Raw genomic sequence first — 15,282 nt, 5'->3', positions numbered from 1 at the left:
TATAGAAGACACACAAAAGAGAAAGAAATCCAAGCATGTGAATACAAAACAATCAGTGGAACACAAAGATAGCAAGAGAGGAAGAGAGGGGCCAAAGAACCGTGAGACTGATAGAAAACAATCAACAAGAAAGCAATAGTAAGTCCTTTCTTATCAATAATTACTTCAACGTAAATGAATTAAACTCCCCAGTCAAAAGATACACAGTAGCTGAATGGTTAAAAACGAAAAACAGGATCCAACTATATGCTGCCTACAAGAGACCCTTTAGATTTAAGGTCATCTGTAGGCTGAAAGTAAAGAGATCGAAAAAAGTATTCCATGCAAATGATAGCCAAAAGAGAGCGGAGGTGACTATATTTATACCAGACAAAATAGACTCTCAGTCAAAAACTGTCGCAACAGACAAAGGCATTATGTAATGGTAAAAGTGTCAGTTCATCAGGAAGCTATAACAATTATACATATATATGCATATAACATTAGAGCACCTAAATATATAAAATACCAAATATGTAAAGCAAATATTAACAGAATCGAAGGGAGAAATGCAGAGCAATACAGTAATGGTAGGTGACTTCAGTACCCCACATTCAAAGATGGATAGGACATCTAGGCAGGACCAGTGGACTTTAATAACAGTGTAAACCAAATGGACTTAACAGATGTATTGAACACTCCACCCAACAGAAGCAGAATACATGTTCTTCTCAAGTGCACAAAGAACATTCTCCAGGATGGATTACATGTTGGGTCACAAAACAAGTATTAGCAAATTGAAGAAGATTAAAATCATATCAAGTACCTTTTTCAATCACAGTGGAATGAAGCTAGAAATGAATAGTGAAAGGAATACTGGAACATTCGCAAATATACAGAAGTGAAAGAACTCTTTCTTAGTTAACCAAAAGGTCAAAGGAGAAATCACAAAGGAAGTTAGAAAATCCTTTGAGACAAAACAAAAACACAACGTACCAAAACTTATGGGATACAGCAAAAAGGGGGAGTTTATTGCAATAAATACCTACAATATAAAAGAAGAAAGCTCTCAGACAATCCAACTGTATACTTAAAGGAGCTAGAAAAAGAATAAACAGCCCGAAGTTAGCAGAAGGAAGGAAATAATAAAGTTTAGAGCAGAAATAAAATGAAATGGAAAATAGAAAAACAATAGGAAAAAATCAACAAAACTAAGAGTTGAGTTTTGTGATGAGCAACAAAATTGACAAATCTTTAGCTAAACTAACTATAAAAGGAGAAATGACTCAAATTTTAAAAATTGGAAATAAAGGAAGAGACATCACGACTGATGTCACAGAAATATAGATTTTTAGAGACTACTATGAACAATTACATGCCAACTAATTGGATAGTCTAGAAGAAACAGATAAATTCTTAGAAAATAGAACCTACCAGGACTGAATCATTAAGAAATAGAAAATCTGAACAGACCTATAACTGGTAAGGAGATTGAGTTAGTAATCAGAAACCTCCCAAGAAAGAAAATGCCAGGACCAGATGGCTTCACTAGAGAATACAGCCAAACACATAAAGAATTAACATCCTTTCTTCTCAATCTCTTCCAAAAACTTGAGAAACGAACACTTCCAAATTTATTTTATGAGTCCAGGATTACCTTGATACCAAAGCCAGAGACACTGTAAGAAAAAAAGTTACCACTGTCCCTAATGAACATGGGCACAAAAACCTTCTGCAAAATGCTAGCAGACTGAATCCATCCTCATATTAAAAGAGTCATATATAGTAATCAGGTGGGTTTTATCCCTGCAATGTAAGGCTATTCAGCATATGAAAATGAATTAATGGGATATGCCCCATTAGCAGAATATAAGATAAGAACCACACAGTCATCTCAATAGTTACAGCAAAAGCATTTGACAAAATTCTAAACCCCTGTTGTGATTAAAAACTCTCAACAAACTAGGAGTAGAAGGAAATGACTTCAATGGAATAAAGGTCAGATGTGAAAATCCCACAGCTAATATCATGCTCAGTGATATTAGAGGAAACGTTTTTCCTCTGTGATCAGGAACAAGATGAGTTTGCCTGCTCTCTCCACTTCTGTTCAACCTCGTTCTGGAAATCTTAGAGCAGTTAGGCAAGAAAAAGAAGTAAAAGGCGTCAAATAGGAAAGAAGGAAGTAAAATTATCTGCAAATGATATGGCCTTACATAGGGAAAACCCTAAAGACACACACACTTATATAGGGAAAACACACACACACACACACACACACGTTAGAATAAATGAATTCAGTAAAGCTGCAGGATATAAAATCAATATACAAAAATGTTTTACAGCAAACTATCTGAAAAGGAAATTAAGAAAATCTCATTTATAATAGCATCAAAAATAATAAAATACTTAAGAATAAACTTAACTAAGAAGGTGAGAGACTTGTACAATGAAAACTTGTACAGTAAAGAAGGGAGTAGCGGGGTGGCTGCCCAGGGTGGGGGCGGGGTGGCAGGGAGTTCTGTTCGAGGATGTGGCTTTTCAGTTATGCAGGACGGTTGTTTCTGGAGCCTTGCTGTGCAACAAGGAGCCTGCCGTTAGCAGTGCTGTGCTATGCGCTTAACGTTTTGTATAGCTCCCATGTTAAGTGTTCTTACTACAGCAAAAAATATAATATGTTTGGGGGTGAGGAGGTCTGGAAATATTAGCCAGAGCAATTAGGCAAGAAAAAGAAATTCAGTTACTTGTGAATTTAGTGTTATATTTTCTTCACATGCCTTTAGTAATACTACAGCGTGACAGTGGCCTTGGTTTTGACACAGAAGCCCCGCATGACACCAATTTTTGTCCAGATGGCTGAACTATATAAAATTGAGGTTACCAGGGTTCCTCGTGGCGGTCCTGAACCACACATGCATTGCTGCTCTGACATCCCCGCCCTTGGCATTGAAATATATCTTTGTGTCACATTGCAGGGAGGTGACGTGTGCCACTACCAGTGACACACTCCTGACTAAATTCTAGGCAGCCCCTATTGAGCCCTCTTCTTGACCAGGCCTCAGCTTTGACCTAGAAAACTAGATTCTCATCACAAATAATACACACACACACACACACACAGAGAACAGACATTAGCATAGTTCTGTCAACAAGGTTATGTCACTAACGATGACAACTCTAGCCTCCTTAAGTTCTTGCCTGGAAAACTCAAGCTGCCAAAGGGATTTACTGTTCGTTTCTGACAGCTAGGACCCATGTCTCCCAGTCTCTGAGAGGCTAGCGCCCTAACTTTTACAAGCACCAGTTAGCAAACCCAGGTGGCCAGCCCCACCACCCACTTCTTGTGAATGTCCACCTTCCTGCTTCTGCTTGAACTCAGGCCTGCCTCCTTCCTACTCCCTCATCCTTCCTTCAGGATGCCCAGCCACCTCTGCACAGAGGGAAGCCGAGTTCGGTTCGTGCTGTGCCCTTTCCTATTGGACTAGTTATTACTGGTTAAAATCTGTCCTTACCTCTGACTAGCATCTGGCTTTCTTTATCCTCCACACCAGTCACAAGTGCTGTCGGATCTGCTTCCACCAGATGCCTTTTACTCTCTCAGACCAGGAAATTATTTCCTTACAGGCTTTTTGTCAAAGAAGTTTATCTGTAGCCACAGAAATTACTGAGAATTACTGTAATACTTCTCAGTATTGAGAAGTATATTTAGATATATTAAAGATTTGTAGCATTTTGAAACAGGAAAGGATTTGAGAGCTCATCTAATAGAACTTTTTTAGCCGTCAGAGGACACCAACACTCAGGGAGGTGGCGATCAGTTCAAAATTATGAAAATAATTAGGAGTCAGAATAGAAAGAGACCCTTGTCCAGCTCACTCCCAGTCCTGAGTTTTTTGCAAAGGAAAGGATGTTTCCCCAGGAGACTTGGACCATATACCACGCAGTCTCCTCAGATTCCAGCATCACTTAGCATCTCCCACCCAAATTCAAGGTGCACGTTCACCCCCAGAGACTGCGTGGTGAGTGGGCATTTTACCCAGCTCCCAAGACCTGACGGAGTTATGGTCCTGAAACATTTCTTTCTGCCTCATTCAAAGTATACTTAAATATGTATCTTTAAGAGTATATTCACATGGTATAAAATTCTGAATATTCAGAAGGGTATACGATGAAAAGGCCCCTTTCTTCTGCTATCCCCAGGCCACCCAGTCCTGTTCCCCTGAGATAACTGGTGTTTCCAGTTACCTGTGTAGCCTTCTGGAGATATTCTAGTTGAATGCACATCTTAATTAGCCCTGTAGTTAGACCATTCCCCTCCACCGCCAGAAATCATGTGTGGGTATCTTAGAAGGGTGAGTAAAATTAAAAATGGACCCAGCAAGAGTTGGGAAGGCATGTTTTAGCAATGAGAATTATTTAACATTAAATTTGATTCATGAGGCAGATAGAATATCTCCTCTGAAAACCTTTAGACATAGGATAGTCTCTCATCTTTATGGGTTAGTTTATAAGCAGTTTTTTCTGCAGTGAAGAGATGAAACAAATTTAGAATTATATGTTTAGCCAAAGGTATAAATTGTTTATTATAGATATTTTGGGCGAGATGTCTTTCTCACATTTGTCACAATAAGCTTTAAAGTATCTGTTTTAGACATGATTGTTATAGTTAACTATGAAATCAATTCTTTTTTTTTAAACCAGAAAATAGTCTGTTGGACGCGGTTCCATAGTGTAGCAGTTAGCACATCTGCTTTATACGCAGAAGATCCTGGGTTCACGCCCCAGTGGAGCCACAGTCCATGGTCTGTGGCCATGCCACCCTGAACAAGCCCGAAGTCTGATCTCGGAAGCTAAGCAGGGTCGGGCCTGGTCAGTACTTGGATTGGGAGACCACCTAGAAAGACCAAGTGCTGTAGGCATAAATAATAATAAATAATAAAAATTAAAAAAAAAAAAGAAAATAGTCTGTTAATCAGTTGAACAATTCTTTCATCTACAACTATCTTTCTGATTTTAGTGGCTCTATTTCTTTAGTTGCAAAATATTCAAATTTGTCCTTGAAGTGCATTCTAAGGCTAGTGTTATAAAACCCAACAGTCTTTAACAAAAAAAAAAGTTTTGCTTCAGTGACATCTCAGAACAAAAGTTTCCTGATAAAGAGCAAAGGGACATTGCAGTTTGTCCCTTCATTCCTGTCCTCAGCGGCACATTTAGGCGTTTGCCACCAGTGGGACAAGGTTGCTCAGCAAAAATTCGTAATCACTTTATCTGCTCCCTCAGCTTTAAGTCACAAAAGCAAGTGGGGAAAAAGTCAGTTCCTCTGGAACCAGTTCCAGTACTGCTAGTTCAACTCTACCACAAGAGAGGTGAGCATTTATAGAAGCATGCATTTTCACCGCTGAAATCTAGTCTTGATTCAAGAATTTAGTTAGGTACCAGTGTCCAAAGATGAAGATACTGATGAGATAGCATCACCGCTTTCAAAACATAAATTTTGAATGATTTTATATCCTCTTCCTACCCCCTTTGGTTTATGGCTTGGTTCATTTTAAATTACTGGTAATAATTGTGTTATGTTTTAAAATAATTACATCTAAAAATAGTTTTGAATGGAATACATGGAAATGAAGAGATTATATATGGATATCATAATTATTTCAAAATTTCATTGTTGTTAAAAAGGCCCATCAGGGAGAGATGGCCCTTGAACTGGTTTGGCCCTAGGACCCTTGGGTTTCTGCCAGCTGGTTTGGTCCTTTGTGTCCACGTCACAGAGGGCCTTGTCCCTCACCCATACACAAAGCCTGCAGCCCAACAGAAGAAACAGCAGGAAAAATATGTAATTGTGAAAGTGTTTTGGAGGCCAATTTTGTGAGAGTATTTAAGCATTGGTTTATAGCTTAAAGACAAAATTAAAGTTCTGCCTCTGTAGGAAAGCTTGGGCAAAGGCCAAAGCTTTGGGCAGAAACTCATTTGCTAACAGTCACCGAGCGTCCAGTCGTGACAGGCAGCATGTGAGAACATTGGGTGCAGACTCGCCCTCGAGAAGCTCATGATTGAATGGGAAAGACGGACATGCAAAACAGCGAAGTTCTAAGTGCTATGGGGTCTGTGGTTGAAGCGACATTAATTCCTTGGGGTGGGTCCCAAAAGCTTTCACACATGGTGTCTGAGTGCTTGTTATGTATCAGACACCGTACTGGACATGGGATAAAAGGCAAGCCACAGTCTTTGCTGGGAGAAGACCTGGGTGAGGAGCTAGCCTGAGTGGGGTCCTCGAAGCCATGGACGTAACTGTGATCTCCTAGAGAGAGAAGAGGGCCTAGGGCCAAGCCTAGATGAGGAGACTGCCCAGGGAGGAGGAGCTGGCACCAGTGTACCTGGAGCACCAGAATTAGGGAGTAGAAGAGGCAGAGATGGATGCATTTGCCGGTGCGAGTATTCATTATTATTAGACTTTTCTGTCTTGTTCTCTTGAAGTCCTTGGCTCGCATAAGCCTTATCTCATTGGAAGTAATTAGGCATGAAAAGAACTCGTAACAGAGATTTTTAAAAATCTGATTTCATGTTGTATCAGTGTTCTGCAGTTATCTGTGACGTACTTGTTCCAGAACAGAGTAACTTCCTCCATCATTGCTTGACAACTAGACCGTTAGTGCTGCTCTTTCCCCTCTCTCCCATCTTAAAAGTGCGCTGTCTTCCCACGAGAACTGTGGCCGGAACTGACTGGGGGCAGGGGCAGCTTGGGGGCTGATTTTTTTCTTCTTTTTGCTTTCGTGCGTTATCGAGCACCGATAACGCGTTATGTCACTGGTCCTTTATTCGGAAGTTAGGTGTCTGTTCTGTTGTCTGGTATCTGTTTCTCTAAAATGGAAAAATGTGAGTGTTATTCAAAAGATTTCAGTGCAGAGACCTTTCCTCCCTCCTGGCACAGATGCTTCCTGCCTTGTGTCATCTAATGTGGCAGGCCCTGGGGGGATGTGGCGAGCAGAGCAGACATGGTCCAGTCCTCAAAAGCTTACAGTCTAGTGTGGGAGTCAGACAGAAATCAGATAATCACATGGTAAAGATAGAGAGTCGTGATGCTTGCAGCAGTGGGAGATGTGGGGGTGACGTGAGAACCCACAGCAAGAGGGGCCAGGGAACTTCTTGGGATCGATGTATGTTAATCTGGAGTCCTCATGAAGAAGAATCGTTTGCCGTCGCCTGCTAATGAGCTATCGGTATTAAAAATAAAAAATCGTGTGTGATAAAGTGGCTCCTCAGCCAGCACCAGGGTACAGAGCTGCTCTTCAGAACATACTGAACAGACGAGTGCAGATGTGGAAAGGGGGAAAGCCTGCCTCCTGGGGCTGTCACCCAGGACATTGACTTTACAGTGCAGTTCTGACACATCTTTTTCTTCTGAAGTATGTAAATTGTACATTTCAGTTAAAGTTACTGGAAGTCATGTTCCGTATTTATCATCGTTTGAAACTGCTTACCAACACATTCAGCATCTGCCTTTCCGGAGCTTCAGCAGGTCAGACCCGCTCCGGGGTCTCCGTTCCTCCGCCTGTGTCCTTGAGCTGTTTGTGGACGTGACGTGCATGCTTACTTTCTTCGTTGACAGCCCCAAACTCCACTTTTTGTAAAATGATTTTCATTGTGTTCCTGTTAGTTTTGTCTGTTTTTCCTTTAAGTGGCATGCACCGATAAATTCATCACCATCCCTGGGCAGGGAAACTGTTCTAGCCCCACCCCCTTTTTTTTGTTTACAGTCATTAAAATGTAGATCGTGTTTAAAGAAATTTTTGATGCACATCGATTAATTCTAACAGCTCTGTAAATTCTGTGAGCTTATTATTATTCAAATGAAATATATTTCCCTTGCAGTTGATCTCTCTTAATCATGAGCATTTATGTCCTAAAGTTGCCTTTTGATTGTCACCGACTTTAATTCATTCATTGAACAACAAATACTGTGTGGCCACTGTACCCGAGGCTTTTTGAGGTGCCAGCAGTACAGCCGTGGACAGTATGTGCCCAAAAATTAGTGTCAAAATCTTAAAAGCAAAAAGAAGCAAAGATGTAAACAGCCTTAAATAACTTTCCCCTTGTGTAAATACTGGCCTTTCTGCTTGGATGGCCCTGGCTTGACCACTTAACGGCTCTGTCAGCTTATTTGACCTTCGGTGAAATGGAAACAGTTTGCTGGGTTGTCACAGCGAGTTGCTCAGGGGGAGACAAATCTCATTAGACACAAAAGATGGAAAGTTTTAATGGCAGCAGATGCAGAGACTGCAGGGCCCACTACCCGAAGCAGAAGGTAACACAGCCATGCTCCCTGTGGAGGTCCTGCTCCCCGGGCCCCAAGGTTCCCCTCGGGGACATCCGTCTAGAAGATGTCGCTTGTCAGGGAGCTTCCAGCAGCTGCAAGATGCTCCCATGCTGCTCTGATGGAGGGGTCACCCCCAGCCAGCCTTCCTCTGCCCTGCCTATGCACTAGCTCCGCCATGTCCACCATGTGCCCATCCATGACCCGTGGCGCGGTCCTCCGTGTGAGCTCCCAGACTGGGGGCGTGAGGGGGATTCCCGAGGGACAGCCCGCAGCACACCCAGGCCTCAGCCTATCCAAGTGTCATTACAGCAATGCCAGTACTTAGGATTATTTTGACAGATAATGAAGTAAAAAGCTTTTAGTATAGTGCTTAGCACAAAGCAGCACTCAATGAATATATTAATTCCATTAATACATTGTAACATTAATTATTGATTCATACATTAGTACCATTCTTATTCACAGTGAAAACGTTAGACAACCTGTTTCAGGAGCATCTTCTTTTCCAAATATGAAACATGTGTTTTCTCTTGAAACATACACGGACAATTGATTTATTCTAACATACACCTAAGTTTTCTTTCTAAATTTGAGAAATTCCTAACAACAAACCTCTGCTACTTCTTTATTTTCCAGAAAAATAAATGAATATTATCCTCTTCTTAACCCTCCACCTCCACACCCCCCACCAAAAAAAAAAAAAAAACAAGAAAGCAAAAACAGTCCACAAAAAGTGAAACTGATTTTGCTGGTGTTATTTGAAATGTCCAGACAACATAATGAATATATTTATTGTGCCGTTAATCAGATTTCAGTATTAGAGGACTAAAATTCTTGCCATAACGACCAGCTAAATTACTACTTAACGCTTTGCACACCCCCTCAGTTCCTTACCTGGTCTGTGTATTTAATTCTAAATACGTGTCGTCCTTCTAAACAAGTTGACGTGATGAGGGTTGCCGCCAGCCGCGGCCCTTCCTGCCTGACCGTCGTGGTCCTTGTCCTCGCTTGCAGGTGCTGTTTGGCACGGCCGATGGGCAGGTGATCGTCATGGACTGCCATGGCAGGATGCTGGCCCACGTCCTGCTGCACGAGGCCGATGGCGTCCTCGGCATGTCCTGGAACTACCCCGCCTTCCTGGTGGAGGACAGCAGCGAGAGCGACACCGACTCGGACGACTACGCCCCGCCCCAAGGTAGCCGGCTGCTGCCCAGCAGGGCCGGGGGCGGGGGGGTGCAGGGCAGAGGTCATGCTTCCCGAGAGAGGCCTCAGCCCACAGGTCCCCTTGGTGTGACCAGGCCTTTTTCAAGTGGGACCCAGTCTCGAGTGAAGTGTTGATCGTGTCTTTAGCCTCGTGGTAATGAAAGTCCGCATCTTAAAACATTGGGCCAGCACACTTTTACAAAGAACTCGACTAGACTGGATGCAGGTTTACTCTTCCCCACTCGGCATTGGGCGAAAGAAGATTCAGAGACCGTGGTTATGCAGCAAGTCCAGAGTAGGTCCAGGGACAGAATTCAGTGCCTGGTGCTGCTCTGACCAGCTGCCCCTCTCAGGAGCAATGGGGCTATTTGGGGTGACAAGGGATGTGCCTTTCAGACAGAGCAGGCCTTTCCTGGTGGCCAGAGGAGTTTGAGTGCAGAGGCAGGCGCCTGCAGCATCTTTGGGTGAAGCAAGGGAGAGCGATAACTGGGGACCCCCTGTGAGCGGGACTGCCTTGGCGTGAGCCGAGCGCGGATGCCAGGCAGCCCACCTGGATGGCTGCCAGGGATGAGCGTGGCATGGGTGCGACGCCCAGGGGAGCCATTTGAGAGAGTCCTGACCTACCCTGGCCCGGGAGAGGACCTGGCATTTACTTCTTGAAATAACACATGGAAGAATCCAGAATGTGGTTCGTCATGGCTCCTTTCTTAATGCCCAGTGAGTACTCCTGGAAGTTACGGAGCAGGATTTTCCTCATGCTGACCGCACTGCGGATGTAGCGGAATTCTCTATGAGCCACACCCAGCCTCAACCTTCTCTCAGATTTGGGGTCTCTTGTGGTAAAAACTTAACAAAGCACTCATGGTGGCTGCCGTGGCTGCTCATGTCCTAGAACATTCAATAAAAGAGCACTTAGGGTTGAAAAGCAATTTTCCTCTGTATTTTGGAGCAGGATTAAGAAAATACGTTCATTCCCTTTCCCGCCATCCTTATATGTTATATGACATTCCAGTAATTTACGTTTACACATCACTAGAAATATTTAACACATTAGCACACAGGTTAATAAACTTTTCACACACATTTTCACCACCGCACAGCAGAGCCCAAGGACCCCCACTGCGTGTCTGTCCCCATCCTGCCTCTCATTCCAGGGTTCTCTGGTGGCGTGCGCTGTCCCCCGCTGGCCTGTGGAGTCCTGAGTGGTATGGGACGTTGCCTTGCTCGGTAGCGCCCCAGCCCCGAGTGCGAGCTGCATTCCCAGGCAGTTTGCAGTGCGCTCTGCAAGGCTGCAGCGTTGGGGACCTGGATTTAGGTCGTGTGCTCATTGCCACTTTTTCAGTCAGCATTTCTGTCCCCACAGATGGTCCAGCAGCATATCCCATCCCGGTGCAAAACATCAAGCCGCTGCTCACCGTCAGCTTCACCTCGGGGGACATCAGCTTAATGAACAACTACGATGACTTGTCTCCTACTATCATCCGCTCAGGGCTGAAAGGTACGGGAGGCTGCATGTGACCCCAGGCCTACAGGTCAGCCTTCCAGGCCGGGTGTCACACACCTAGCACTTGCTGATTCCAGCCTCTGCAGTGACCTCCGGGCTTAACGGAGTCTGGTGTTAAGGGCCACTTACGTTCGCTCCTCTGCTAATCTGGTGAGCCGCCTCCGAGTCTCGCCTAGTGGAGGGATTTCTGCCAGCTTCACTGCTCTCCCCCTGCAGCAAGAGTGGCCCTCTCTCAGACACACAGAGCGTTTGTCCCAGCGGACACGGTGTCCTCACAGTAGTGGGTAGCAGGCGGTACCTGGTGTTCTTGAGGCAGCAGACAATGCCCAAGACATATTTACACGGACGCCCTGTCATTTTAAGGCTTATCAAGGAACTACTTATTGCGTAGTACCGTGACCTGAACAGATTTATGGAGGCTCCACAGTTGCCAGACCGAGGCATGGATGCGAAGGTCAGCTGACTGCCTAGTCAGGCACTGGTACCTTCCTGATACATTGTGAAATGCTGCTCTCTCAGGACAATCCATGTCCATAGGCATGTGGGGCGACCTGAATTTTGCCGTTTGAGAATCCTACCGGTGATGCGACCTGATGAGTTTTTTTGGAAAACAATTGTCTCCTCAGTCAGATGGTACAATGCACAAAATCCTAGGCTCCCTCTGGTCCTCAGTGTTAGGGAGCCCACCGTAACCTGAATGGGGGAGGGACATGCCAGAACCTTCGGTTTAACTTGCTGCTGTCATTCAGAGCTGGCCATCAGACCAGAGTCGTGGCCATGCGCTGAATTATTCAGGAGTCACAGGGAAATAGATAATCAAGTCTATATGTCAAATTGCTGATCGCCTGGAATACATCATACGTGCCCCCCCACCGCATGAAGCACTTATTAATTCTATTATAAAATTAGAGAATGTCTTTAGAAGCAAGTTATACTCCCTCCTTAGGTGTCCCATTTTGCTGTTTCAGAGCGATAATTGGAAGGCATTACTTAGCCTGTAAACTCCTGAGGGACAAGAACTATGTAGCAGTCCTTCATTACGCCACAAATAGGCCCTGTTAGGAGCTGAGTGAGTATTTTTTGTGGCGATGAACTTAAATTCCTTGGGATTTTTCTGAATTTTCTGCCTTTAGTGGAGCTAAAATATAGGGTTGGGTATCATAAATTTGCCATATATTTAATAATCCAGGCTCTACTTTTTTCCTTCAAAAATTCTATCTTCAAATCTTTTAACCAAGGTTTTTAATTTCATCAGAACCTAACTCTAGTTCTGGAATCCTGAACTAAGTTCTCTAGTAAATATCTGATTAGGGCTGAAAAGAAAACAATTAGCACTTAGTTCCTTTTTATTCTTTACAGGGTGAGTTTTTCTAATTTTTCGTTGCCTCGCCCTCCCGTGGAGCTGTGTTTTGTTCCTTGGCGGTATTACTTTGTCCCCTGCCAGACTGGGTTGCACTGGGGCAGCACGCTGACGCGGTCCCACCAAGTCTGCAGCAGGGGATGAGCGCAGACTGCCGGCGGGGGCGATGACCCAAAGGAGTCCTCCCAAATGGGACAGTTTTTGACTCGAGTTTTGTCCTAACTCCTATCCTGCGTGATCCACTTAGTCTTTCTCAGTCACTGTGTCAGAGAAGTATCATCAGAGAACTTTTCTAGTGAAAAAAGGAGACTCGTGATATTCTTCAGTTTATCATCAACACCGTAATTCGTGTCCTATGCGAAAGAACCTAGAATGTCATTTAGCTTACAATCCCTGTGACCAGACCTCTTCCCCACCACCTGTCAAACTTCGTTGTCTGTGCAGATTTGTATGTTGGGGGGTGGAGAGGTTGGTTTGCTTTGCAGATGTTTTCTGAATAAGTTCTCCTTGACGAAAAATCTAAGAATCCCAAATTTGGAGACTTCTTTTTATCATACAATTAATGGTCAATTGGTTCACTTTATTTAGAGTTTTTACCCTTTGTTGTGACTTTTACTCTTTCTCGAGGATGTAGGGGAGGAAAGACTTTTCCCTCTACCCATCTGACATTTTCTAACTGGGGCCTTGTAAATTAGACCGACAGGAGACAGACAGATTGACAAGAGAGGAACAGACAGGTTTATTAACACGTGTGTTATGCTTACCACGGAAGCACTCAGAAATGAGTAACTCACAGGTGGGGGAGTGGAGCCGAGAACTTGGGTTTATGTAGCATGTTAACAAAAGGACAGCACAGTTTTTAGAGGCAGCAAATTGAAGGGAAATACATGGGGGAACTAACGGAAGTTAAAGGCCATTTGGTGACACTTGTTATGTAGATTCTTTTGGTGCCATTTTGGCAAATAAGGGTCTAAAGTTGTCTCCAGTGATTAACTTATGTCTTTTCTGGTGGGGGTGGTACACATTTACAAATTGTCCTGTTTTTAGGCAGGAGAAAGAAAAGCTAAGTAGATTCTTGAGAAGAATTAGTCCTGTATTCTTAGCCCCTGGCTTGGTCCAAGATGCTAATCTTCAGATGTCCAGTGGGCTGGACAAGCGAACAGCTTCTTCCTGAGGTCATTCAGATGGTCATCTGAGGGTCTGACATGTGTCCAGGCAGTGATGCAGGACTGGAGAGGTGAAAAGTGTAAGTTCCCAGCCTAGTTAAAGTGAGAACAGAACCATTTCCTCATCCCTAGCCACTTGGCCATAGTGACTCCATTTTATCTTTTCATGCTGTTCCTACCTGCATTAAAGACATCCCTGAGTGTTTGCTTGTAAATGCTTGGGTTCTTGCTTAACTCAGGGAGTGCTCATCTAGGAAACAGAACCCCCCTGAGTGCTCAGGGCCCATCTCTGAGCAGCCTCTGAATGATCGTGTGTCTAAGCCAGCCCTGCAGGGCCAATAACCCACTTTTCTGTTGAGAAAAACCACCTTGTGACAAAATTCAAAGAATCTAAGTGAAATCAGTCAATCGAACAAGCAGACAGGTACTCACTTACCCGTTGGCCAAGCAGGCCCGCTGGGGATCCTTGGGAGTTGAGCTGTCATCTTCATCTTCATTTCTGCAGTAGTGCAATGATATTTCTGCCCTAAACAGCGGTAGACTCCATTTTTTTGTTGTTTTTACCTGTTAGTGTTAGTTGCTCCTCCTTTTGACTTCCTCTGTGGTTCCAAAGGTGCCATCCAGAAAAAGTCATTATGGTTTCGTTAGCATGACCGGGCTCTTCCCAGAGCGATCAAGGCGTCAGGTATCCAGAGCACACTCGATGTGTATACACATTCTCTAGCTTCTTTATAAAAATCTAACTGACCAGGATTTGCATTTAAGCCTTATTTTTCAATTCCTGGTTTGTACTCAACCTTATTCATATGCGTTCATAAGAAAAAGGGAAAAAACTCCTTTTTATTGATGCTTTCACTATCTCAGGTTATAGAGCTTTTCATTTCGTGTTTGTCTGTAACTACTTCCACTCAGCCCTCTGCTCCCCCGTCTCTCTAGTTCCTGTCTGTGGTTGACTTGATGAGCAAGCTCCGGCTTCCCTGTGGCTGGAGAGCCATCTCGTCGCCAGGGCCACGGTCTCGTCTTCAAAGGAAGTTAAGAACTTGGTGACCTCAGAATGGCTGGTGTTAATGTCAGCATCAGTACTGCACAGGAATAAGGGGTGCTGTGGTCACGTGGGACTTGATAGCGCTCAAGAGCTGTCGAATTCTAGACCTAGCTCTGAAATGCATTCCTGTCCGGCCTCTGCAGAATGAGCCACTGAGTTCCAGATTTCGGGGATCTCTCTCTGTATAAGCCACATATGGTCTTAGGGTTTTGAGGGAGAAAAACTATGCTGTAAATCTTATTAGGACTAATACAGTTGATAGCCTTTTCTTACAGGCACTGACTGGCTGTAGGTGGCATTGCATCTCCAGTGTGGACACAACGCTACCACCTAACAGAAGTTTTATCTTCTTTCCTAAGCTGCACATCATCAAATGTTGGATGAAGGTCAGGGCAGATATTTAGGTGCAGATATGTCCTTTACCTATACATTACCTGTCCAGTGGTGCACAGAAATCAAATGAGCACAAACTTAGGCTTTGCTCTTGATTTCCTTTTTACTTTTAGCATTTATGACCTCTAAGTTACCTCTGGGCCAGCGGGCACAGCAGTGGAAAAAGCACTTGGGACGTACAAAGGTTTTATCATCTTATCTGCTCTCTCAGAGTTGTGTGAGCCCCAGTATGGAATGCTGGTATTGGAGATAGGTATTTACCAGCCAGCTTTGTCATATGTGGTTTTGCCTGATTTAGTTACGTTTTGGGGGAAT

At 44.0% G+C, this 15,282-nt stretch overlaps 1 protein-coding gene across 1 annotated transcript in view; it reads left to right on the top strand.

The window, feature by feature from the left end:
- Positions 1 to 15,282, top strand: part of TULP4 (tubby like protein 4) — a 144,460-nt gene that overhangs the window by 93,881 nt on the left and 35,297 nt on the right. The window contains exons 4-5 of the mRNA XM_023521102.1: positions 9,311 to 9,491; positions 10,863 to 10,997. Of these exons, the coding sequence (XP_023376870.1) occupies positions 9,311 to 9,491; positions 10,863 to 10,997 (316 nt within the window). The remainder of the gene's footprint in view (positions 1 to 9,310; positions 9,492 to 10,862; positions 10,998 to 15,282) is intronic.

Source organism: Pteropus vampyrus, unplaced genomic scaffold (assembly GCF_000151845.1).
Source record: "Pteropus vampyrus isolate Shadow unplaced genomic scaffold, Pvam_2.0 Scaffold292, whole genome shotgun sequence".
NCBI classification, from domain to species: domain Eukaryota; kingdom Metazoa; phylum Chordata; class Mammalia; order Chiroptera; family Pteropodidae; genus Pteropus; species Pteropus vampyrus.
This window is presented reverse-complemented; position numbering and strand designations above follow the sequence as displayed.